The following is a 26,618-nucleotide window of genomic DNA, read 5'->3' on the forward strand; positions in this document are numbered from 1 at the left end:
CATGTTCCTTCTGCTGCTAACATTGCTCTGCGCTTAGTCGAAGCAAGTTGCCTTTAGGGCTGTTTTTCCCATGCTTTCTGGGAGCCTGCGATCAAGGTCCTACCTGCTCTCTCAGAAGACATCAGTCCTCCCCATACAAGCTATTCCAGATAGCTGCAATGCGGTCAAATTCACAATACGATGCAGACTTGACACCACTGACTGCCTCCGCTGGGCAATAGTCACTAGTGTGGCACTTCGCTGACACACCTGGATGAGGTCTACCTGCTTCTCTTGGAATTTCAGTCCTCTGATGTATATGGCCTTTAACGGCTCTCATCTGTTTTTGCGAGCAGGAAAACCTTTAGCGATTTAAGGACAGTAGGGCCAGCACGCTCCTTGGAACTGTCTGCCCCAGTGAGACACTTTCACCCGCGGCTTCGCCCCCTCTGTGGGTTCAGTAGGGGCTTCCAAAACAGTCAGCAGCAGGCACAATCGGTTCACATAGCTTCCCAGCCCTTCGCGATCGAGGCATTAGATCCTTCAGACAACCTGGACAGCGTGGGTAGCCCAGACTCCTCTGCCTCGCTGGCTGCCACAGCCGCTAAACCACTTCCTTTCAGGAGCAGGATCTGGTATTTTTTTCACAGGGTAGCTAGCAATTACTTTGGGGAAATGGGTCCTGCCAATTGTTCATTGGGATTATGCCCTCCCATTTATTTCCACTTTACCGCACCTGCCACCACCCTGAGTACGGATGATGGAGAACCATCTGTCCTTATTACTGCAGGAAATGCAGTCCTTTCTGGCCAAAGAAGTGATAGAGAGGGTGCCGGCTTCAAAAGTGGGCACTGGCTGTTACTCCCTCTACTTTCTGGTACTGAAGAAAGACTGAGGCCTTCATCCCATTCCAGACCTTCGCCTTCTCAATGCCTTTCTGCGAAAGGAGAAGTTCAAGTTATCCAGTATTAGGGTATCTTTCATAGATTCACATGCCTGAATCATTCCCCGTGGGGACTCCCATCCCGACGACGGGGAATGATTCAGGCATGTGAATCTATGAAAAATACCAATACTGGATAACCGCAGTTACAGGTAAGTAACGCGTTCCATGCTCACTCTGGCCCAGGTCTTGTCTGCCCTCGACCCATGAGACAGGATGACAGTATTGGACCTGCAATATGCTTATTTCCACATCCCCATCGTAAAGGCCCATAGGTGCTACATGTGGTTCACAGTGGGGCGGGAGCATTTTCAGTTTGCTCTTCTCTCATTCTGCCACCTAAGTGTCCCTTGGGTTTTCATGAAAATGGATGTGGTGGTTGCAGCGCCTCTTCGAAGGTCAGGGCTTCCATGCTTCCCCTACCTCGACAACTGCCTGCTGAACGCAGGCTCACCCCACTCAGTTTTCACCCACCTTCAGACTACGGGGAGCGTCCTAACATTATTGAGGTTCACTATCAAAGAGCCCAAGTCACATCTGACTCCTTCGCAGATGCTCCCCTTTATCGGAGCAATTCTGGATATTTCGCAGTTTTGCGCTTCTCTGCTCCACCCCCACAGCAGAGTAGAGTCCAAGCTAAGATCCAGATGGTTCAGTTTCTGTCCTGGGTCTCAAGGAGGATGACTCTGAGGCTACTTGGGCTCCTGAGAGATCTGAGGTCCCAGTGGGCACAGAATTTGGGAGATCTGTCTGATTAGGTTCAGATATTGGAAGACACAGCAAACGATCTGCAGTGGTGGCTGCTGACCGCGATTGGCTGGTAAGCAGACCTTTCTCTTTACCCCACCCGGAGCCAGTAGTGGTGAAGAATACATTGCTTCATGGTTGGGGAGGCTATCTGGGAGAGGGGTAAGATCAGAGGCATCTGGTCTCTGGCAGAGGCTCTGCACAGCTGTCTACTAGAGCTATGCGCCATCTCCTTGACGGTGAAAGCCTTTCTGCCATCCTTAAAAGGAAGGTTGGTGCAGGTGCTCACGGGCAACACCACCACCATGTGGTACCGCAACAGACAAGGCTGATGGGTTCTTTGACCCTGTTTCAAGAGTCATTATGTCTCTGTAAGTGGCTGGATCACCAGGAGCTTTTTCTAGTGGCACACCACCTGGTAGGATCTTTGAACACCACAGCATGTGAATACATCTGGTGATGCTTAGCAGATCGTGATTGGCAGCTAAACCCGGAAGTGGTGCAGGGTCTCTTCTGCGAATAGGGAGAACCTTGGCTTGATCTTTTTGCCACTGGAGGGAAAGCTTGATGTAAGGATTTATGCATTATTGGGTTACCAAGACAGCTCTCTCGAAGACTTACTCCACCTAGAGTGGAACTCTGGACTGCAGTTTTTCTTTCTGCCATTAGCTCCACTGCCTTGAGTTGTAAAGAAGATCAGGAATAACCAAGCACAAGACATGCTAGAGGCACCAGATTGGGCTAGGAGAGTGTGGTACTCTGAGCTCCTAGGCATGAGTGTCTGTGCTCCATCAGTATGCTGCTTCAGATCTTCTGTGTTAGAAGCCGGGTAGGGTGCTGCGCCGAGGCCTGTGTAATCTCCATCTCCATGCTTGGAGATTGAGTGGCAATAGCTTAATTGATTTGACCTTCCTCTCGAAGTGTTTGACCTCATTCTGGCAGCCAGGCATCCCTCCATGAAATCAGTATACACTTGCTGTTAGAGCAAGTTTGTGATTGATAGAGACATCTAGTTCCCTTGAACGCCAGTAGGGGGCGTCGGTCAGCTCCATTTGGCGTCGTCTATGCCTGCAGTGATGTCTGTGCCACCTATATAGGCGCCACCTCGGCGCGCTGACGTCTGTTCTTTTTTGCTGCACCAGCCAGTGCTGATCCGAGGAAAGAGCTATCCCTCTGCGCGTTTTTGACAGGATATTTGCGACAATTTGTCAATCTTTTTTGTGGTTTCCTCCTGGTGTATCGAGGATGTCATTGAGGAAGACCGGTCTTAAACCCTGTGGTGCCTGGCACTGCGCCGTGTTGGTGATGGACCCGCGCCTTGTGCGTTTGTGGTGTTGGAGCACGACCAGCTCTGCTCTGACTGCTGGGCCATGTTACAAAGAGCGTTGATGGAGCAGTCCCTTAAGCTGCTAGTCCCCCCTCCCCCCCCCCCCCGTAGAAGTCACGGTCCCCCTCGAGAGGAAGGTCTCGGGACCATTCCAGGTGTCCAAATACCTCTTCGTTCCACTCCAAATCATCGGGGCAGTCAAGAGGCACAAGAAGTTGAAGCGTGCTTTGACTTCTCCTCATCCGTTGGCCGACGCAGTGAAGGAATATCGGCGTTCGAGGCCTGGTTTCTTAGAACCTGGGCCAACTTCGCACCACCCCAGTTTTCCGGAAGCCAGAACAAACCCACTCAAATTAAAGTGTTTTTGATCAGCCTGACCTCTCTGGTGCGCCTTCAGGCCCTGTGGGGTCAGTGGGGCCCCATCTAGTTCCACTCCAGCGGCTCCGATGGGCCTCCATGTATACGGTCATAATCCAGACCAGTGCCAGTCGGGACAGTATTACCTGCGTCAGCCCGAAGCTCCTGTTGCCGCTAGTGCCAGCCCTTTCTGATCCCCGACGACAGGGAGCTGTGTCGACCGATGCTGATTCTGTCGCCCATGGGACCTCGCGTCCTAGTTCAGAGCCTGAGCCCTATTCTGAAGGGCTAGACCTCAGGGAGCAATGTGTGGGGTCACTGGACCTTTTAGAATACCAGTATAAGCATGATATGGACTGGTGTGAGGAACTGGGTGATGCCAGTGCACTGGACACGTCTCCAGATACCGGCATGCTCTCCCCCCTACCGTAGCTACGGAGGAGGGAGCTATATATGCAGTGGTGGTGCGGAGGGCGACTGAGTTCCTCGACCTTCAGTTGCCCTCGGTGGCAGTCAAGACTAACATCTTGACAGAGGTGTTCCCTCCTCTCAACCCCTACTCCCGTTCAACGAAGCACTTTCCGATGTTCTTCTGGGGACCTGGTCCAAACCCAGCACAAGGGCTCCTGGATTAGTATTTGATATTGCATCGCAGTGTTTTCCTATGGAACCGCCAAACCTGCTACAGTGAAAACAGCTTTGAGGGCATTTTTACTGTAAGGGCGTTTATCATTAATCTTTTACATTTCCTACTTTTAAATACCATTCCACCCTGCCTTTATGGGCAATGAGGCCTACTTAGGTGTAACTTACAAAGATTAAAAAATAAATGTTAGGCCTGTCAACAAAGCTTATTTTAGCAGGTCTATTTTGCAGTTAAAACCTGCAAAGCCAGGCTACTGTTGGCAGGCCTGCTGTCAAGTTTACGTTGTCACTGTAGTGGATGGCACAGTGGGTGCTCCAGTCCACTTATACATTTAACTTGCAGTCCCTGGGTATACTTTTGTACCATATACTACGGACATATAGGTAAGTTAACATTCCATTCTTTCGTAGGGGATTTCCATGTATAGTCTTAATCACTGAATAGTCCCGCCCACGTGTGGGATCCCCGGAGCACTTCTTCAATATATAGCTTCTTAAGTGCAGAATTTCGCCTTGCTTCAGGGAGGCCTGCAAAGACACTTCAGAAAAAGACAGATTATGCAGCCTAAACACATAGGCTACAATGGCCATATTCTAAATCACGAACTCAAAAAAGACCTAGCACAAAGCATTTGTGTATAATTTCAAAATGTCTTTGTAAACAATATAAATCTCCCTCACAAACCCTTTTGAATAGACAAGAAGGAAAAAGAGCACAGAGTAGCCTCATAGAATGTCAATAAATGGCTAAAATGAGACTGTGCCTTTAATAACCCAGAGACCACCAGTATCCCATCATTCTCAGCAGGTGCTAGTTACTTCAAGTTCCTTTTTCCGGCTCCTGCTGACAGGATCTAGCAACACAGAACTCAGCCTTTCTAAGGCTTTTCTCTTCAAAATGTACCTGTGAATTTTACTTAAAACTACTTTTCAACTGTCCCATGCATTTTGTCCAACTTTGTCAGGAATTTGGGGTTTTTGGTCTTTAAAAATGCCATCTTTATTTCACAAATGCCCTTCCTGTGGGAGAAAGAAAGCCAAGACAGACCCCCATGAAGTCTGTGTTATTTGTCTTCCAGCAAGTCATCTTCCTAAAGATTGTCATCACTGCAAGAAGTTTTCCAGGTGATCCCTACCAGATAGGGAAAAGATTCACCTTCAGGGTGCAGAAGAACAGTGCAGGAATCAGATAGTCTTCAGGTGAGCATTCAGAGCGAGTAGAGTCTCAGTCCTCTACCAGAGCTCTGTCATCAACCTCTTGTGGATTTGGAACAGCCAAAAAGAGTTTTTCTGCAAAAAAAAAACGGTGTCCTTTCCTGTCAATGTCGAGGGCATCGACATCAAGACCAGGTACAGCACCGACCTGTTCACCATCAACACCGAGAAAGAGAAGATCGACGTCGAGTTCAGGTAGGTCAACGTCGAAGACTCACCCATCGTCGACGCATAGCTGCAGATCACCGAGGAGTAGCTGGTCGACGGCGAGACACATAGTCCTATCGACATCGAGTAGTGGCTCGACATGAAGGAGTTGCAAATGACCAATGTCGAGGAGCAGACGAACGTCAAGGAGCATGTCGACATCCGGAATGCGCCATAGGAAGAGGAGATGCATTTCTTCTTAACCATTCCAGGACATACACTCCATCTTCACCCATAGTCTTGCCAGCCTCATCTCCCCAGCCACTGCCTTCTACACCAATTCCAACTGCGCCAACACCTCTAAGATCACGTTCCAGACCGCGTCATCCTTCTCGTGATAGGTCGCAACATTCCTCATCAAGACGACCTCATCATCACTGTCTGCACATAAATCTAGGTCACGATCAGGTTCTTGCCATCGCTCCAAATATTTGTCCTCCACATCTACAGGACGCTACTCTCCTACCCTTACAGACTTTACTCCACCTGAATTCTCCACGGTAGACCATATTACCACCTTTTATGAGGTCGTGGTGAGAGGCGCAGCAAAATTAAATATCCAAATGTCGGTGCCTAAACATTCGACATCAGTGATATTAGAGACGTTTCACCAACTCACAGCGTCCAGACCACTCCTTCCTCTAGTACCAGGCCTCTTGGATCCGGCCATGGAACTCTTTTTGATGCTGGCACCATCCAAGTTTGCTCTATCCAGGCTGCTGAAGAAGTAAAGACCTCCTGAGCAGGATTCACTCTTCCTACATTCTGACCCGCCTCCAGACTCTGTAGTCATTTACCCCACGCTACTACTCCTGCCTCCTTGGTTCCGCCAGAAAAAGAGAGCAAGAAGTTGGATAACTGCTGCCACATCCATGAAAGTAGCAAGTGCAGCTCTCGGATGATATGACATTGTGGGAATCTGTCCAGACGTGTGCCAAAGATCTGCCTAGATACAAATAGGAGGATTTCTTAGAAATAATTAAGGGTTTGATGATCTCAAGCCAAATCATAAGTGCGGCTGCTGATTCTTCTGTACTAGCCGGTCACGAATATTGCCATTATGTGACCCTCCACGGACATGCTTTACTCCATCTCACATCTTTTAAACCGGAGTCACTACAGCGGATCCTAATCTTGCCATTTACTGGCTCCCCCGATTTGGCATCTACACGGACGATGAAGTGGCTAGGATGATAGCCAAAATGAACACCCTTAAGGCTGTCTGCCTACTGAGACCCAACGAACAAAGAAAATCATTTAGGCCTTACCAGAGGTGATACTACCCTCATAGGGTTTAAACCCCTCCATTGTATCAAGGGTGACGACAGCAATGACCCTATACCCAGCAGCGAAGACAGCCTAGGGAAAGAGCCTCACAGCAACCAGCACAAGGTGGAAAACCTAGCACAGGCACTAAACGTTGAATTGTTCCTTTCCCCTCTTCCCTTCCCCACTCCTGTAGGGGGAAGTATTTCACATTTTCTGGGAGAGTGGCAAGAAGTAACAAAAGACTGGGTACTGAGTATTGTCCGCAATGGATACTATCAAGTTCACAACCCCTCCCCCAACCATAGCACCAAAGCCATCCAGTCACCATCTGAAGATGCTGAGGTCGAAAGTCAACATCTTACTTCAGAAACTTGTGGTAGAGGCTATTCCTCACCATCAACGGGGAACAGACATTTATTCACGATATTTTCTAGTACAGAAAAAGGGCAAGAATGAATTCAGACCCATTCTCAACCTCAAATTTGCCAACAGATGGATTTGTTGGAAAAAGTTCCGGATGCTGGCCTTGCATCAAATCTATCCCCAACTCCACCAAGGGGAGTGGCTCTGCTCCATCGACATCCAAGATGCTTATTTTCACATCCCAATTGCAAAGAAACTTCTGAAATTCTTCAGGTTTGTGGTGGGGAGGTCCACTATCAATACCAAGTACTGCCGTTCGGTCTAAAGTCAGCACCCAGAACATTCTCGAAATGCATGGCAGTCGTGGCTGCCCACAACAGGAAATACAGGGTCTTCGTCTATCCATATCTAGACAATCGTCTCAAAAAGGTGTTAACCTTTCAAGAAGCACAGATTCATTTCGTCTGGATATGCGATCTCCTCCTATGCTTGGGGCTTCACAATCACAGCAATTCACAACCAATCCCGGTTCGACCTTGCATCATCTGGGAGCATCCATCGACCCTGTTCAAGCAAAAGTTTGTCCTTCAGAAGAGAGACGCTTATTAATTCTTCAGAAATGTCTCTTTCTTATAACAGAATATCATCCAAGGGTGAGAACAGTTTAATCCTTCTTCAGTTCAATGGCCTCCTGCATCTTCCTCACTCCGACCTCTCCAATAATGCTTTGAGGACCAGTGGGATCAACTAACCGGCAATTGAGACGACAGGATTGAACTGCCCCTCTATGCAAAACATTCCATCAAATGGTGGTGTTCCCATGTCAATCTGCTTCAAGGAATGCCTTATCACCAACCGATTTCTTCTCAGATCATAGTGAAGGAAGCATCTTTACAGGGGTGGGGAGCCCACATGGATCATCTACAAATTCAAGGCATGTGGTCACCGAAGAGATGTCGTATCACATCACCCTCCCGAACTTCGGGTGGTCCATGTAGTGCTCAAAGCCTTCCGACTTCATTCAAGTCACAGACCCTGCTTGTTCAAATAGACAATAAAACCACAATGTACTACCTCAACATGCAGGGAGGGGGGGACCAGGCCATTGTCACTTGACTCCCAGATACGAACTATGGAAGTGGTTGATCGTATGAAACCTGCGAATCACTGCAACTCACATTCCAGGTGTGCAGAATGCACAGGCAACAGAGTTGTGCAAGAAAACCACAAATGGGTCTTGCAGGCCGATGTCGTTCACCACGTCTTTGGACTGTGGGGTACACCCTATCGACCTGTTCACCACCGCACAAAATAAAAATGCCACAGCTTTGCCTCCAGGTACCACCAACCAGGGACACTAGGCGATGCCCTATGGATGGACTGGTCCAGGAAATTTCTTTACGCTTTTCCACCGATTTCCCCTTGATCCCGGCGGTCCTAATCAAGCTGTCACACTCGAAAGCCAAGATGATCCTCATAGCTCCAGGGTGGCCACGGCAATAGTGGTTCCCAGACCTGCTTCACAGGTCACAGTGTCCACATCTCAAGCTCCCATACAGACCAGGTCTGCTCACAAAATTCGGAGGCCAGATGGTACACCCCAATCTCTCCTCCTTGAGTCTGGCTGCATGGTTCTGGAGCTAGTGCAGTATGGACATTTGAAACTGCCACAAGACTGCATGGAAATCCTGAAGGAGGCCAAGCGACCGTCCGTCAGCATATGCCATGAAGTGGAAGAGATTTAGCATCTGGTATTCCTCCAAAAGTGTGGACCTTACGACTTGGCAAGAAGATGTCATTCCTCCATACTTATTACATCTTGCAAAATCTGGCCTGCAATTCTCTTCCATAAAAGTTCACTTGGCAGTTCTTACTGTATACAGGAAATGTTCTTCACAAGCCTCTGTTTTTTAGCATCCCCGTCATCAAGGTTTTATTAGAGGGGTTAAAGAAAGATGTTTCCTCCCATCAGGTGCCCTTCCTCTCCATGGGAGCTTAATGTAGTCCTTTCACACCTTATGCAGGATTCCTTTGAGCCAATACAGAAGGCGTCTCTCCAACACCTGTCTTGGAAAACCACTTTCCTTGTGGCTATAACATCTGCCCGCAGGGTTAGGGAAATCCGAGCACTCTGCTCTCATGAACCATGCGCTGTATTTCACTCTATCAAAGTGGTTATGAGAACACACCCAAAGTTACTCCCGAAGGTTTGTTTCGGACTTCCATGTCAATCAGACAGTCCCATTACCAACATTCTTTCAGAATCCCTCCACTCCAGTGGAAAGAAGTCTCCACTCCCTGGGTGTTAGGAAAGTTCTGAATTTCTATCTAGACAAGACATCAACAGATCAGCTGTAGAGGTCTAGCCACCACTGAGCAACCTATGTATTGATGAATTGTTTCATTTTGTTGTGCTATCAAAAGGGTGCCAAGACACCCTCAGCTAAATCTAAAGCACACTCTACCAGGCGAAAAGCTGCCACGGCTGCTTTAATGCACTATATCCCTATTCCAGAATTTTGCAAAGCAGCAACCTGGAAATCAGTACATACATTCACCAAGCACTAATGCCTAGAATCTGACGCTAGAGCAGAAGCTCAAGTAGGGCAGGCTTCTCTCCGAAACCTATCTGCTTCAACTTTCTCCTTGATCCTTTGTGTCTTCCACTGCGCTATCTGGGGGTGGGCTTGCTATTCGATTCAGTAATTATGACTATACATGGAAATCCCCTACGAGAGGACGACTAGTTTCTTACATGTAATTCCTGTTTCATAGGGCAATTTCCATGATAGTCATAAACAACCCTCCCTCAACCCCGGTGGAATGGACAGAGGTATTCATACAATCTACATCTGTTCACATTTTGCCTTCTAAAAGAACTGCAGTAACTGCCACCTGCTGGGCATGATGGGATACTGGTGGTCTCTGAGTTCTTAAAGGCAGTCTCTTTCTAGCCATATAATGACAGCCTGTGAGGCTACTTTGACCTCCTTCATCTCTATCATTAAAAAGGGTTTGTGCGGGAGATTTATGCGGTTTACAAAAACATTTTGAAATTATACACACATGCTTTGTGCTTGCCCTCTTTTGAATCATGATGAAAAATTCGGCCAATGTAGCCTATGTATATAGGCTGCATAATCTGTCTTTTTCTGAAGCTTCTTTGCAGGCCTTCATGAAGAAAGGCAACATTCTGCACTAAAGAAGATATATATTGAAGTGCTCCGGGGTCCCCACACGTGGGCAGGAATATTCAGTGATTATGACTATCATGGAAAAAACAAGAGTTACAGGTAAGAAACTATTCCATTGGGAGTATACCACTTTACCATGCTGAAAGGAGGAGCACACACATTTTTCCACTGGTTAGCCGGGTAAAGTACACAGAGTTCTATAGCCAGCAAAAATAGGTTTCAGCAACTAAATTCTGGGTGACCCTGCAGAAAGGGTTAATTTCCGACATTACCCCTCTATGAAGGAGAGACCCCATCCTCTGGATCCCAAATGGAGGTCTCAGCTTTTACATTGTGTAGAAGAACAGCTTTTTGTTGGAGAGAAAAAGAGCAGAGCAGTGCAATGGGTCAACAACATCACAATCCTTCCAAGAACACTGTCAGATCATAGTCCACTTATCTTGCAGCTAAAAATGCTACATAGTTGCCCAATGGCCTACTGCTGGAGGTTTCATGGGGAGGCCCTATTATACGTGGTATTCCGCTCTGAACTACTGACATCCATTACAGAACATTTTGATTTAAACACAGGCACGGTGTCTACACAGCCGACACTGTGAGAGGCCTTTAAGGCCTATATCCACGGGGTATGCATTTCCAAACACGCAGGCATATTACAAGATATCCGCACTCAACTACAGAAAGTTGAAAACGCCCTTCATGCACTGGAACAGGCCGCAGAGAAGGAGGGGACACAACAGATGCGTCACCGTCACACTCTCCTTGTAGAGTTCGGGACCAGGCTTATAGTGAAATAAAGTACATAGGCAAATATACCAGGGCACGGTGTGATGGGGAAGGCGAAATGCCTTGACGCACATTAGCTAGACTACTACGCCCAAATAGGCTGCAAAACTATATAGCCAGGATATGGTCAGAATTTAAAACCTACTACCAAAACTTACACATACAACACCACATCCAATCAGTTGGACATCACCTCCTATCTAGCAGACGCAGCTATGGTGTGGCTATCGAATGGACAGCCGGAATTTCTCAGTGAGCCAGTAACCCTGGAAGAGGTAACACAAGCTGTTACCGATCTAGATTTTTCCAAGGCGCCAGGCCTGGATGAGCTCACCGGAGCCTTCTGTAAGGCATTTAAGCAACAGCTGGCCCCACAACTCCTTGTCCTATATAACAAATCCTTAACCACAGGTGAATTACCACTCACACTCCGTGAGGCGGACTTCACAATATTATTGAAACCTGGCAAAGACCCCAGTAAATGTGTGTCATACTGCCCACTGTCCTTACTCAACCTAGATAATAAGATTTTAGCTAAAGTCTTAGCCACTAGGATATCCCTTTTGATGGAACAGATTATCTCACCAGCGCAGGCCAGATTCGTCCCACAACGTTCAACTTCTCTTAATCTTCGAACATTGTTTGCAGTATTAAACAAGGTGGCCCCTGACATCCCAACTGCAGTGGCCCTCCTAGACACGTAGAAGGCCTTTGATTCTGTAGAATGGCCATTTCTGAGAGCCGTCCTAGCCAAACTACAAATTGCCCCGAACTTTTTAGCATTGATTATGCTGCTCTACACTAAACCAATCACACGCCTCAGAATAAATGGAGCGCTTACAAACTCTGTACCTATTCACCGAGGTACTAGGCAGGGATGCCTTCTCTCCTTTCTCCTTTTTATTATCGCAGTCGACCCATTGGTGAGGACTCTACAAGATAAAGCATATTCATCGCGGCCTACAACTCGCATATGGCCCCTTGTTATTATCATTATATGCAGACAATATTTTACTATTTATACGACACCCCAAATATAATCTACCCCCACTTACGCAGGGAATAATACAATTTGGTCTACTATAAGGGCTCTGTATTAACTGGGCAAAATCGGAAATACTCCTGCTGACAGACTCCACCCAACCCTTATCGTCAGAAAACCCCTTTCAATGGGCATCAGATGGTACTAAATACCTGGGTATACAATTGCATACAGAGAACAGGTCCTCAGACGCAACTATGGACTGTCAATAGACACATTGACAGCACAAGTTGACAGGGGGATAAAATTACCCCTCTCCCTAATGAGGTTGATATTGGCGGATACTCGTCCCCGAGTACGCTGGGAAACTCTGACCCTTCCCTATGAGTGGGGAGGACTGGGGATGCCAGACTTCGGCCTCTATTACCTTACAGCACAGTGCCACTATGAATACCATTGATACCACCCCGACGCACGCATACCATATGTACGCCCAGAGGTTGCCCAGCTGGATGGCTTGCTCCATTCTCAAATATTACCGCGAGGCATCCCGCTAAAAACCACAGACAGTCTCAACAACCTTCTGGGCATGGCGTAGGATGCACCGCATACTGCACGGAGGACCCCTCTACGCCAAGGCCATCCCCATATTAGATAACCCATGGTTCCCACCTGTAAGGGAAGTAATAGTTAAACGTACACTCACAAAACATTCACTGCCTACTCTTGGCGACCTGTTCCCTGGTGGCTATGTTATAAAGCTGGCAGATACCTCCAGGGCACAGGATGACCCCGATATGGACCTTTTCATCTTCAAAAGAATGCAAAGCGCCCTCGGGTCTCTTTTACCTACATACCCTATCCCACCAGAAGATTTCCCTCCTTTATCATTAGTAATAAAAGCGTCAGATGGGGACACATGACATCCAAACTATACCGTGCCTACCTAGCACCACGGCCAGATACAACCACCTGAGTAAGGGAGACCCGGGAAAAGTAGTTGGGAAGACCTTTAACTGACCAGATATGGAAGTACTGCTGCGAGCAAATAAAGCGCATCTCCCTTAAACACAGACACAAACTGATTTATTTTAAATACCTACACAGTTATTATCTCTCCCCGGCAGACATCGCAAAGTTTGACCCCACCAGGTCTGCTGCATGCTTGAAATGTCAGGCCCCCAATGCAGATTTCCTTAATCTCACCTGGACATGCCGGGTTATTGCTAAATACTGGGAGAACATATTTGCCCATATTTCCAACATGTCCAATTTCAAATTGACCTGGGCTGGGAGTAGAAAGGGAATTTCGTAAGCTAATTCCAGGGTCGTTGGGAACCACGCTTGGAACGGCCAAAATGGGGTCACTAGGACTATTGAAGAACGTTCTGTTCTCAACTTCTGAAGGACGCGTTGAATCATTGCAAAGGGGGGAAAGGCGTATCCCCGAATGTTTTTCCAGTGCTGGAGAAAGGCGTTTACTGCCAGAGCACCCTGGTCGGGCATCCAGCTGAAGTATCTGGGAAGTTGGGAAGTGAGTCTACTCGCAAAGAGGTCTACTTCTAGGGGACCCCAAAGATAGTCTAGTCTGTTGAATACGTTTGCGTTTAACTTCCAGTCGGTGTGATCTACGAGGAACCTTGAATTCCAATCTGCACAGACATTTTTTATACCCGGAAGGTATTCTGCTCTTAGGGAAATTTGGTGTTCCAGGCAGAATATCCACAGTTTCTTGGCTAGATTGGAGAGGTCTGGTGACCTCGTACCGCCTAGGCGATTTATATAGGCGATAGCTGACATATTGTCCATCTTGAGTAGGACTGATCTCCCTTGAAGGGAATGCTTGAAGCTCATTAAGGCGTAAAGCCCGGCGGTTAACTCTAGAAAGTTTATGTGGTTTAAACTCTCCGAATAAGACCAAAAACCTTCCGTTTTCTGATTTTGAAAACAAGCACCCTAGCCATGAAGGCTGGCATCCGATTCCAGTACATAATCTGGGGAAGTCCCAAAGATGGCTTTCCCGTTCCATGCGTCTAGATTCTCTTGCCACCAAGTCCGTTCCGCCTTGGCTTCCGCGTCTAGGTGAATTTTTTCTCCATACCAAAGCCCGGAGCGGAGGGCCCTACCCTTGATTCTTTGAAGGGCTCGGTAGTGTAGAGGACCGGGAAATATAGCTTGGATAGAAGAAGAAAGGAGGCCCAGTAGTCTGGCTAGTTCCCTTAATGTTATGAGATCTAATTTCAGAACGTGACGCATTTCTTTCCGAATCTTGGAAATCTTCTTTGGGGGGAGTAAAAGCATTGATTTTACTGTGTCGACCGTGAAGCCTAGGAACTCTAGAGACCTCGATGGAATCAGGATGGATTTCTCCTTGTTTATAATAAAACCGGTACTCTCTATTAATTCCACCGTGGTGTTCAAGTCTTTCAGAATTTGAGAATGGTCCTGGGACATGATGAGGATGTCGTCTAAATAGATTGAGTCGGACACCCCTTTCTCGAAGAACCACCAGGGGGCTGAAGATAGGCCGAAAGGAAGGGCTTTGAACTGGTAGAGCTGGTTGTTCCACACAAATTGAAGGAAGGATTGGGACTCCTCTGCCATAGGAATGGTGAAGTAGGCGTCTTTTAGATCTAGTTTCACTAGCCAGTCTTTCTCTAAGAGCATGTCCCTGAGGAGATGGATACCTTCCATCTTGCAATGATTGTAGGTGAGATATTTGTTCAATTCTCTTAGATTTATTACCGGTCTCCACCCTTTATCCTTTTTTTTGTTCTAGTGTCAGGTTTAAAACTTGGGGAGTTGAAACTTGAAGGGGCTTTTCTGTGAAATCTATTCTGAATCCTTGAACGGTCTCTAAAACCCAAGGATCATGTGTGATTTATTTCCAAACTTATAGGAAATTTTTTAGGCGACCCCCCTACTCTCTGAGTTAAGGAGAAAGGATGAGGAGGAAGGGTACTTACTTGAGGCGTTGGAGGGATTGGCACCCTCTGGTCCTGAAACCTCTGAAACGGGAAGATCGTCTTCATTGTGGGAAGAAAGAATTGTTGGGTTGAAACTGGCAACCGAACCCTCTTTGTCTTGAGAAGGGTCTTTGGAAGAATCGGCCGGCAGAGCGACCCCTTCTGCCGGCCCTGGCGAAAACACTTGGGTTGAAAACTCTGCGTATGTTGGATTGCGCTTTATCCAGGGCAATAAATGTCGCAACATATTTTCCCAGACCTTTGATCATATCTTCCCCAAAGAGGAGGCCATTGGGGTTGGATAAAGATTATTTTTCTGCCATGTCGCAGAGTTTAGGGTTGATTTTCGACAAAACCACTTTCCTTCTCTCTGTATTCAAGGCTGCGTTGGCGTTACCGAGGAGGATTAGTGTTCTTTGGCTCCATCCTCGAAGGAGGTCAATGTTCGGTTGTGAACCATTGGTGTAGCTCTCCTCGATTAAGTCGATCAAACGACACAATGGTCCAAGCATGCGGTTTTGAGTGAGCGTTCCATACCTCTCCGAGGATCCCTGCCCAATTTGAATAAGAACTTGATGAGTTCAGGGTCTAAGTTGGGTGTTAAGCAGTATTTATCTTGTATGATAGGGCAAGGGCATTCTGCCCTCAGGATGTTTCTCGTCTCTTTTTCCAAGGGGTTCTTGATCTACCTCTTAATAAACTTAGCCACGTATTTTTGTGGCCACCACTGCGAGCTCGGGTGTTGTAAGTTGTCAGGGGAAAACATTTCTCCACCAAGGGGATCAAAAATAATTTGTTTAGAGGAGGAGGGAAGTTCTTCATCCGATAAGTCAAGGTTAATATCGTCTTCAATCTGGTCTAAGTCCAAAATATATTCATCCAGGGATTCATTGGAGGTATCCACTTCGTTGTATAAGAGGGGATCTGAAGCACTTTGATAATGTGAGCCACTTAGGGCATCCAAATGAGCTATGCCATTGTTGGCACGTGGTCTTGTTGGGGCGCGTAGGACTCCCGTATTAATTGAGGAGCTTAGTCCTCCTTCAGTAGTTGATGCGCATAGACCTCCCAATATGTTTGAGGTGCTTGGACCTCCCATAGTGCTTTCGTCTTGTAAATTATTGCATTTCTTAATTCTTTTACCCTCAGTTTTGTTTAGTTGATCATGTTGAGTAGGGTAGTTAGTGGGGTCGGAAAGAGACCTCTTTCCTGCATCAATTTTGCTTATCGTTTCTCTCATACAGGAGTGTAACTCCTTATGTATTATTTTTTTAATAATCTCCTCATTTGAATTAGGAGGGAGTACCTGGGTCTGCGATTCATCTGACTCAACATCAGACATGGTGAAAAGGTCGGGTAATTTTTTTTTTTTTAAAAGGGTATTAAATTTAAATTGTTAATTTTCAGTAATCAATTTAAGGGTATTAATTATAATCTAATTGTTAATGTTCTGCTAATCAAAATAGTGGATGGATCCAAGGTTGCTAAATGTAAGTCAAAGCGTTGAAAATGGAGAAAAAACGAAGAAAATCGAAGTGTCTGCCAACCGACGAAGGGAACAGCTGTTGCAGGAACACGTTGCTAGGCAACTAGACAAGCCTAGCCTTGCGTTGTGCGTGGATCGTTCTGTTGCTAAGGGTCTTTCTTCTAAGTAAGAGAGCCCTTGTTGCTTCCTCTTCTTTTTTTAATTTTTTTTTTTTTTTATTCATATGCCTGATGCGCGCATGTGAGGGTGGGAGGAGGATGCGAGGAACGGTGCTGAAAACGTAAGGTACGATGATGGTGCGGCGCGGCCTGCAGACCGTACATTGGAACTGCGAGGAGCGGCCGCGCCGTACCGAAAACGAGTAGAAGGGGATCTACTTGGTCCGGAGGGGGTCAACAAGGGAGCACGAAGCGGAAACGGCACGACGGCAATCGGGTGAGGGCATCCCGCAGATCTGCTGTGTCCGAAGGGAATCAGCGAGCGAGTGTGTACGTTGAAACGCCAACGGTATGAAGGGATTGGCGTGGGGGCATCTGTGAAGGCAATATTTACCAAGTAGTCCAGATTAGGTCAGAAGGCATAAGGGGATGTCAAGGCAAGGACAAAGACACATGGGTCAAGCACTAGAACAGCAGGAGGAGGGACAGTAGAGTCCGAATCGGAGAAAAGGAATTAAATTAAATTCTCTCAAGTGTTTGAACACACAGACAGGGCCAAGAAGCTGTGAAGATAATCAAGGACAACAATCACGAAACAAATAAGTAAAACAGCGCAAGAAAGGTAGTGCAGTAACAAGAAGAAAAAAAGGCACAACTTATCCGTCTTGAAGCCGCATTTAAAAGAGGCTGATCTCTGTGCTGTCTTTGCCTAGTTACTCTTGTTTGTTTATTCTAGAACTTTTACTTTATGATGTAACTTTTAAGTGGCTATACTTAAAGTTGCATTAAAAGACAATGCATAATGTCAGCCTCCGTGTCTTTAATGAAATCCAGATTCTCTGGTCATGGTAATGGGAGAATCGCAATTGACCCCCGATCCGGTAGTTTCCCTGCTAGGCTACACTTATAATGTGCCCCACGGAATCCGTTGCTTAGTCTCTCTGGCATTGCTCCTTGGAAAGAGGGAGATATCCTTGAGGTGGGAGGGGGACCAAGACCACCTTCATCCAATGGCTGGCTTGAAAACATGAGCAGATGCGAATGTCTGGGAGAAGATTATGGTAATCTACAACCCCTCACATCACAACCTAAGGTTTAGTCCCACTTCTGTCAGGATTTGCACACTTTGGACCGAGAGGCATCTACACCCCCTCAAACCCTGCTAGGGGCACCCACAGAGGCTTCTCTTACAGGGACGCATCTTCATGCCTGATCGCACGAATTAATAGCTGTCACTCACACTATAACCTGTTTCCCTTCAAAGACTATGTGGAATGCTGTCAGGTATTTTATTCTTAATTTGTGGACCTCAATGTATTGTAGTCAGGAGCATTGTCTCAGCTCTATTATGCAATACCTATTGTAATATGTATGTTATGTTTAAAACTCAATAAAGACAATAAAAAAAAGGCTTGTGGTCTCATTTCACCAGAGTCACAGCTGCTACCACTGGATTGACACGCTGGGTACCTGTCCTGGACTTTTGCCAGGCTGCTACATGGGCATTACTTCATGTGTTCACAAAGCGATTATGTCTGGACAACCAGATCCGATGGGAAAGGCACTTTGCCCGTTCAGTCCTGCTAGACATTTTGGTCTGAGCCAGTTCACTGATCCACCACTTGGGAAGTACTGCTTTGGCATCTATTCGTAAGGTGAGGAATCTGCAGTTAGAAGTATGCATGAGAAGAACAAGTTGCTCAACTTCAGTAAAGATCTTTCTGGTGGATGCTCTAATCACATATTCCTCACCGGCCCTTTCACCTCCCTGTTCTGTGAACTGTACTCTTTTCCCTCTAAAAAAGATCCCAAATGAAGAGATTAGCACACTGGTCAGGACCTGTCTGCTGTTGGGCTCTGCATCTGGGGAGTGGACAGCCTAAAAAGCAACTGACGTCACTTTGCATGGATGACGACTAAATGCAGCTCTGCACGTCGCTCACAGAGCAAAATGACGCCAGGGAAGAGCTTCGTTACAGCACCTACTGGCATGCAGTAGTACTACTTGAAAATTTCCGGATCCAGTCTGACGCCTGGGGAGTATTCAAAATGTGAGGAATCTGTGGTTAGATAAAGTATTCATCAGAAAGAGCTTTACCATAGGTAAGTAACTTGTTCATCACTAAACGGTTGTGTGTGTCATTACATTGAATGCGGAGTTACCACCAAAGGGTTGCTTCACACATGCTGGAAAGAGGAGCTACTTTTCTCTGTGCGATTAAACAGACTGTTCTTCAGAAAACTTTTCAGTTTTTCAGTGTTTGACATGTCAGGACATGGTTAACAAAAAGAAAGTTCTCATCTGCCAATGCAAAAGAAACCCGCAGAGCTGAAATAGCGTTGTTGGGTGTCTTGAAATTCAGGGAAGGAAAAAGCTTTTCTTTTTATGTACAACCCTCACTCACTCTAGTAGTGACGTGCTTCATCATCCGGTTCATCCTGACTGCTAAAACCCAGGATGTGTTCGACCATCCAGGGAGCTCTTTGTGTATACATACTCTTTTTTTACATAGTGACAGGGGGTTAATATTAGAGTGACTCGTCCATGCCCAGGTATCCCCTTATTAGCGGAGTGGATGGGCGCTATAAAAATAATTATACTAATAATTATGGGGAGGGGCAATCAAGGAGTACAATAGTCTTATGGCCCTGAAAGTTCGGTTCTGTGAGTTTCTTTTGCGTTGGCAGATTGGTACGTTTTTGGTTTGAAGTTCACGTAAGGGGAGAATGTATCTAAATCTTCCTTAACTGTTTAGAAGGTCTCCCTTCGCTTTCGGGTTCTTTATTTCACCTGAAAGAAAATCCACCTTTTTGTGTTAGTAACAAAAAGAAAGGCCAAAGATTCACCTGCCTACCCCACAAGCCCTTCAGCATGAAATATTGCTCCCCTTCCCTCACAGATTGGCACATTTCGAGGTACATTGTTCTATTAATTTTATTGGAGTTCATTGGAGTGGTGATGTGTGGAAATCCTGGTCCAATCCCCCTTTCATGAACTAGAGACCAACATTTAGGGTTCATTTTTGTTTTGTCCACCCTTGAGACTAAAGTTTGCAAGGGCAATATTGGTAGTTTTATATTTCCACTGGAGAAGAAGTAACATGAGAATTAATGTAGCGTGAAATCGGTTGGAGGCGTGGATGGTTTGACAAATGGCGGGCACATGGTTAGACTGTTACACAGGGTCTTCTGTACGAAATGAGACCCTGCGCCTTAAAGAGGATCTGCGTAGTTGAAGAGATATGTTTGTGAAGTAATGAAGAATAAAAAGTTTAGCTGCTCGGACAGTATTTGGAGCTCCAACCCTTGCCCATGTTTCCCCTCTGCACGGTGACTCCACTGGCTTCTATTCAGATCATACTTTAGTTAGGGATACATGGAGCTAGCGGAGAGATTCAATTCATTGGTGCACCCTCGACAGATCTACCTACACTCTGCTGATGCTAAACGAATGCAGACCCCAGGATCCCTTTGTAGTGACAAGGTACGAAGACTGCTACTGCATTAGTGTCAAACTCTGGAACCAGCTCTCATTCGATATTGGATATTGATTGGTAATCCTTTTAGGACATACCTTTAACCTATAGTGATTACACAAGCACTTACATTTTCTAGGGTTAAATTGATATGTAAATGTTCTGGTATGGCTCGCAGAGCCATATTTGAGCCAGTCACAGTAGATGTATGTGCTCTAGTTGGTGTTTTAATGCAATTATATTCCTTACATAAATGACTGAGAGCACAACTTCAAAGCTCTTAGCAAATTCAAAAAAGAAGAGGCAATGGTTGTTGAATTGAAGTGTATAATTTTCCCTGAATTCTTGTATTGTCAATTTCTGCTGCAATAAAAGTTTATTTGTAGGTCTTAAGATGCCACAAATCACTGTTCTCAGACTGTGCTCTTCTGTCTCACTCTTTCCAGGCAAAGAAAAAGAAACGAGGAGAGAGGTTTGGCATCGTCTAACATTGAAGACTAATTCATCTTGAATGTCTTGTTTTGTGTTTTTTGCTTCAGAAACTGAAGTTGTAAAGGATTTTTTGAGAACTTTTTAAAAAAAATAAACAAAATGTGATGTTGGACACCTGGTCTGCCCATTATTGCCAGTTTGCTTTTCACAGTTGGAGTGTAAATGTCTGTGAATGTGCACAAAAGGTGAGGTAACAATGTACAGAATTGATGACCTGTACAAATCGATGTGCACAAGTCAGGTTTTCGTTCAGCTGGAAAAAGGCTGTGGGGAGTCATAAAAGATGCTCTCCTGCACACATTCTCTCCAAGTAATACGGACTCCCTGTTGAGGATGCATAACCCTGACTGGTTAAGCAGGGCCAAATGGCAATGGTCCTACGCCTATGTAGGGTGTGCTGCCACTTGCCTTTCCCCTGTTGCCCACTGGATTACTTCCTCCCAACACATTTTATGGTGATTGTTTGTTACACAAACACTTAGCTCTAAGGCTGTTCTCAGAAAGGTGACCTTGTGAGCAGAGTGTATAAAAAAAATCCAGGCCTGACTGTCATGGAGAAATCGGGTGTAGAAATGCCTACAGTATGATGGACATCAAAAGAGGGTGGAGTCAAGCGATGAGCATTATTCCGCCAATTAGTGGTTGGGTCCAGAATTGCTGTACTAGTCCTCGTTTGTTTTTTTACCGTTTGTTGGTGGGCGTCAACATACCACCATTTGGTGTCCTTGTGTGACGTTGACGTGCTTCGACCGGAAGCTCCCACCCTTGGTCGCCATCTTTAGATTTTTTTTTCCCGCCGTTGGGTCTGTATCGATACGGAAGGAGCTCCTGAGATTGGAGAGAAGAATCGACGAAAACTAAGGAATAAACTTAAACAACAAACAGTACGAGGATTCGACGTACCGGACTTCGAATCAAGGTGTGCGCAGAAAGTTGAAAAGAACAACCTTCGCCGACTAACGGTCAGTGCGCATACAGGGGGTTCTCTGTGCGTGGTAATGGACAAGACACCGTTCAAGTTCTGCCAAAATTGTCATCACAAGTACGCCCAAAAGGACTTGCATACTGTCTGTAACATTTGCTTACCATTGGATCACCAAAGTGAAGATTGCAACGCGTGTTCGGCTTTTTCCGCAATGAGACAGACAGAGAAAAGCCATCTACAACATGCGGGGACAGGGCACAGCGCCATCGCTACATGACCTGGGACTCTCCAGCGAGGAAGACGACAATGTCGCTGAAGGTCCAGAGGTCGACGCAGACATAGACGTCCAGGTCGTAAATGTCAAAAAGAAGACGTTGAGAGAGGTAAGAGAACCGTTGACCTAAAAAAAACTAGAGTCTCGAAAGACGAACTCCAGGGCCTCGAAGGGAGCATCGCGTCGAAGCACTCAACATCTGCAGTTGGATCCAGAGAGAAACACTCCGTTGGATCCTTAGTCAAGGACTCCATAACGGCAAAGACCCTCGCAAGCTCGAAGATGTCGAAAGACGGTCGAGGAAAGGACACTTCGTTGAAACAAGAGGTGTCAAAACAGGCTTCGACTGCCATGAAAGCGCCGTCGACCGCGAATAGAAAGGCAGAAAGTCTTGACGAAGAAACTCACGCCTCCAAGATCGAAAAGAAAAAGAAGAGGCTAGAAGCAGAAATGGCAAGTATTTTGCAAAGAAGAAAAGAGTTCGACAAAAGCTTGAAGCAATTATGATACCGCTGAAAACTTTGACAGAAGTAGAAAAAGCGTAGAGGAGTTACAGCCTCCAACGACACCCGAACTGCAGCTCGAGGAGCAAGAAGAAGAATTATTATTTTTCAGAGAAGAAGACGACGAACAGACTTTTGTGGGCTCGGAAACCTCAGAGGTTCAAGAGCTGCAATGGCAAGACTTCAACACTGACTCCCGCAGATACCTATGGAGTACAACTTGAGGAAGAAAAACCACAATCATGTTTTCTACTCAAAACTTTAATGCCTACACAATCAAGGAACCAATTCCTGCCTATGCCTCCCAGTGTTCTGGATCGGGGAAAAGAGCAATTTAAGGAGCCTGCCCATTGTAAGGCAGTCACACCAAGAGGAGAGAAAAAATACAAACCCTCCTCCAAGGACCCTATTTACATCAGGGGTCAGTGGCAGCTGACTCCATTATAACAGCAACAGCCAGGAAAAGAGCTAATGTGCCAACCACCACGGGTCCACCACCAGACAAAGAAAGCAAGAGGATGGACCTTATGGGGAGAAAGGTAGAGGGAAGTGCGGCAAATCAATGGCGCATAGCAAATTCAAATGCATTGCTCACCAGATATGCATACCAACACTGGGAGGGGGGAGGGGAGCTACTAAAGCACCTACGGAACAATTCCAAAAAAGAGCAAGCCACTTGGGTAGAGGAAGGAAAGAATATTGTGGATACATGCTTAAAATCTGCACTAGATGCTGCAGAAACATAAAGCAGACCGATGATGATCGCCATTACCGAAAGAAGGCACGCATGGCTGCGGATCTCAGGTTTCAAACCAGAGGTACAGAAAAATATACTGAATTAACCGTTCAATGGAGAACAGGTGTTTGGAAGTGTAGTGGGCGACAAGCTAAACCAAGTAAAAAAGGACAGCGAAACAGCAAGATCTATGGGCGCTCTACAATTTAGAGGCATGTGTAGGGGCACCCCCCTCAAGGAGACCCGGGGGCAGAGACAGCCATCACCCTACAATCTCGCATCAGCCATATCAGCAGGGGTACCAAGGGGTAAACCAAGGACAACAACAAGGGCAACAACAAACTTGGCAATACCGGCAAGGAAGACAATCCTTTCGAGGACACCCTCAGGGAAGGGGCCTTACGTAAAGAGAGGGGAGCTCCAACTACAACAAAGTGACTATGTTCTAAGGCATGCACACACTCCAAAAACATCACGGAGTGTGCTCCGATCAAGACAATCATTAGAAAAACACCCTATAAACAAATAGTTCCTACAGCATACTACATACTACACCAGTAGGAGGCAGATTAAAGTACTTCCTCCACAAGTGGAGAGAGATCACTTCAGACAAATGGATCTTAAACATAATACTGCATAGAGCTAAGCAAACAACCTCCAAACAAAAGACCAAACAAGAAGATACTTTTAAAGAGAGAATTATCTCAGTTACTCTAAGGTACAAGAACTACAAGCCAAAGTGCATAGAACAGGTACCACTCAAGGAAAGGAACAAAGGCATTTACTCCACGTACTTCCTATTTCCAAAAAGAGACCGAACATTGCGTCCAATATTGGACCTAACATTTCTCAACAAATTCGTAAAAACTCAAAGGTTCAAAATGACAACTCTGCAAGAGGTGATCCCTCAGTTGCAAAAAGGAGACTACATGGCAACCATAGACTTAACGGATGCCTACTTACACATTCCCATGAACGAAAAACACAAGAGGCTATTAAGATTTGTGGTCAACGAAACACACCACCAGTTCAAAGTGCTAGCATTCGGTCTAAAGTCAGCACCAAGAGTGTTCACGAAGTGCCTAGCAGCAGTGGCCGCTCATCTAAGAAGACAAAAATCCGTACTTAGACGACTGGTTAGTAAGCTCATACAGACTATGCAAACAACATATACAGCAAGTAATAGAGACACTAGTTCAGCTCGGATTTTCCATACACTGGGACAAATCTTACCCAGAGCCAGAACAAGAAAGTGCTCTAGGAGCAAGAATAGATACATATTTGGGAAGGTGTTCCCAAGCAGGAAGAGGATATTAGTCCTACTGAAGGAGAGACAGCTATACCCGAAGGGGCAAGCTCTGACAGTGAGGGCAGTGGGGAGGCTGCTAGGAATGATGGTTTCATGAACTCATTTAATTCCCATCATTCGCCTACTCATGAGACCATTCCAAGAATGGCCTCAAGCACAGTGGTCACAAGCAGCAGGGAGTTGGGAAGATCTAGTGGTTGTCACACCAACAGTACAGCAGGAAATAGCATGGTGGAACCAAACAAACATATCACAAGCGAGACCTTTCACACAACCAACTCCAACAGTGACCATAATGACAGACGCCTCACAGATAGGATGGGGAGCACACATGGACACCCTCAAAGTAAAAGACTTGTGAACACAGCAGGATGCTCCGCAGCACATCAGTATCTTAGTGTTAAAAACAGTGTACCTAGCCTTAAAAGCTTTTCAGAAAGAGCTCTATAGAAAGATAGTTCTGATACAAACAGACAACACAACCACCATGTTTTACATAAACAAGCAAGGAGGAACACAATCATGGGCACTTTCGACTCTAGCTCAGCAACTCTGGATGTGGGCAATCCCAAGAAACATAAACATAATAGCAAGACACCTGCCAGGAAAGGACAATGTAGAAGCAGACAGGCTGAGCAGACAGACGTCGCCATCCCATGAGTGGGAGTTGAATCAAACAGAACTTCACAAGATTTTTCACAATGGGAACTCCAAAAGTCGACCTCTTTGCAAAACCCCACAATGCAAAATACCAACGTTTCGCATCCAGACAACCTTGCAGTCAGTCCCTGGGGAATGCACTATGGATAGACTGGTCATGGATATTTGCTTACGCTTTTCCCCCGATACCACTTCTACACAGAGTAATCAGCAAAAGCAGCCACATGACAATGATTCCCATTGCCCCACAATGGGCAAGACAGACTTGGTTCTCAGAGATAATGGAGATATCTCAAGGATCAATTCACAAATTGCCAAAAAGACGAGACTTACAGTGCAAAAGGGAAAAGTACTTCACCCAGAACCCGAGAGCCTGCGCTTTGCAGCATGGCTCCTGAGGACATAGAATTTGCACACCTAAAACTATCAGAAAGCACAATGGCAGTTCTACCAGAGGCAAGGAAGCCAACAACAAAAATATTTTACCTGGCAAAATGGAAGAGATACTGTCAATGGTGCCTCAAAGAACACCTTTCCAAAAAGGTCACAAAAGAAAAACCACTTCTGAAGTACTTAACACATTTACTACATAGTAAACTAACCTATACATCACTAAAGGTTCACTTAGCTGCAATTGTAGTATATACAAGAGGACAAACTGGGAAGAGCTTCTTCACTTTTCACGTGGTCAAGAGGTTCCTAGAAGGGGCAAAAAGAATCGCACCGCCAAAAACTGTGCCTGCACCCACATGGAACCTTTAATATAGTACTTGCTCAGCTGATGAAAGCACCATTTGAGCCGCCACACAAGGCAACGCCACAAATGCTCACACTAAAGACGACCTTTTTAGTAGCAATAACATTGCTACGTAGAGTTAATGAACTGCAGGCACTAACACTGCAGGAACCCTACTTCCAAATACATAACGATAGAATCGTCCTGTGAACTGACCCACATTTCATGCCAAAGGTGGTATCAAAATTCCACTTAAACCAAACTATACAAATACCAAGTTTCTTCCAAAATCCAAAAACACAGGCAGAGAAAGCATTGCATACTTTTGACGCTAGAAGAGCAGTTGTGTATTACATTAAAAAGACAAGAGAATACAGAAAAACAAAGCAGTTCTTTGTATCTTTTGCAAACAGTTTTTTGGGAAGGCCAGTAACCAAGAACACAATTGCAAGATGGATTGCACAAGCTATACAATTATGCCACAAACAAGCAGGGCAAACATTACAAGGAGCCCTGCGGGCTCACTCAACAAGAAAGAAAGGAGCAACAATTGCATTTCTAGCCAATACTTCAATTCAAGACATTTGCATGGCAGCAACATGGTCTTCAGTGCACACATTCACAAAACAAAACATTACTGTGTGGGCATTCAAATGAATAAGGAAGGACAAGTAGGACAAAAAGTCTTGCAACATATATTCACAAACCAGTGGTCCTCTTCCACCCAGCCACCACAAGACTAGCAAACCGCTACAAAGTCTGCACAGCATGTGAATCCAGAAAAGATTCACGCTGCAAAACGTGTAGTTTCTTACCTATCGGTGTAGTTTTGCAGCTTGAAGAATTTTCAGGATTCACTAGCGAACCCATCCTCCTCCACCAA

At 45.9% G+C, this 26,618-nt stretch overlaps 1 protein-coding gene across 4 annotated transcripts in view; it reads left to right on the top strand.

Moving 5' to 3' along the window:
• SARNP (SAP domain containing ribonucleoprotein) overlaps nucleotides 1-20,704 on the top strand; it is a 543,793-nt gene extending 523,089 nt beyond the window's left edge. For 2 of the 4 annotated variants that reach the window (XM_085600267.1, XM_085600268.1), the window contains one exon: nucleotides 20,547-20,704. In XM_085600267.1, the coding sequence (XP_085456393.1) occupies nucleotides 20,547-20,588 (42 nt within the window). In that variant the 3' untranslated portion in view covers nucleotides 20,589-20,704. Of the gene's footprint in view, nucleotides 1-18,056; nucleotides 18,294-20,546 lie in introns of those variants that run through there. The other 2 variants (XM_085600265.1, XM_085600266.1) reach the window with 1 other exon arrangement.
• Nucleotides 20,705-26,618: the final 5,914 nt, after the last annotated feature.

Source organism: Triturus cristatus, chromosome 4_2 (assembly GCF_964204655.1).
Source record: "Triturus cristatus chromosome 4_2, aTriCri1.1, whole genome shotgun sequence".
In the NCBI taxonomy this organism is placed as follows: Eukaryota; Metazoa; Chordata; class Amphibia; order Caudata; family Salamandridae; genus Triturus; species Triturus cristatus.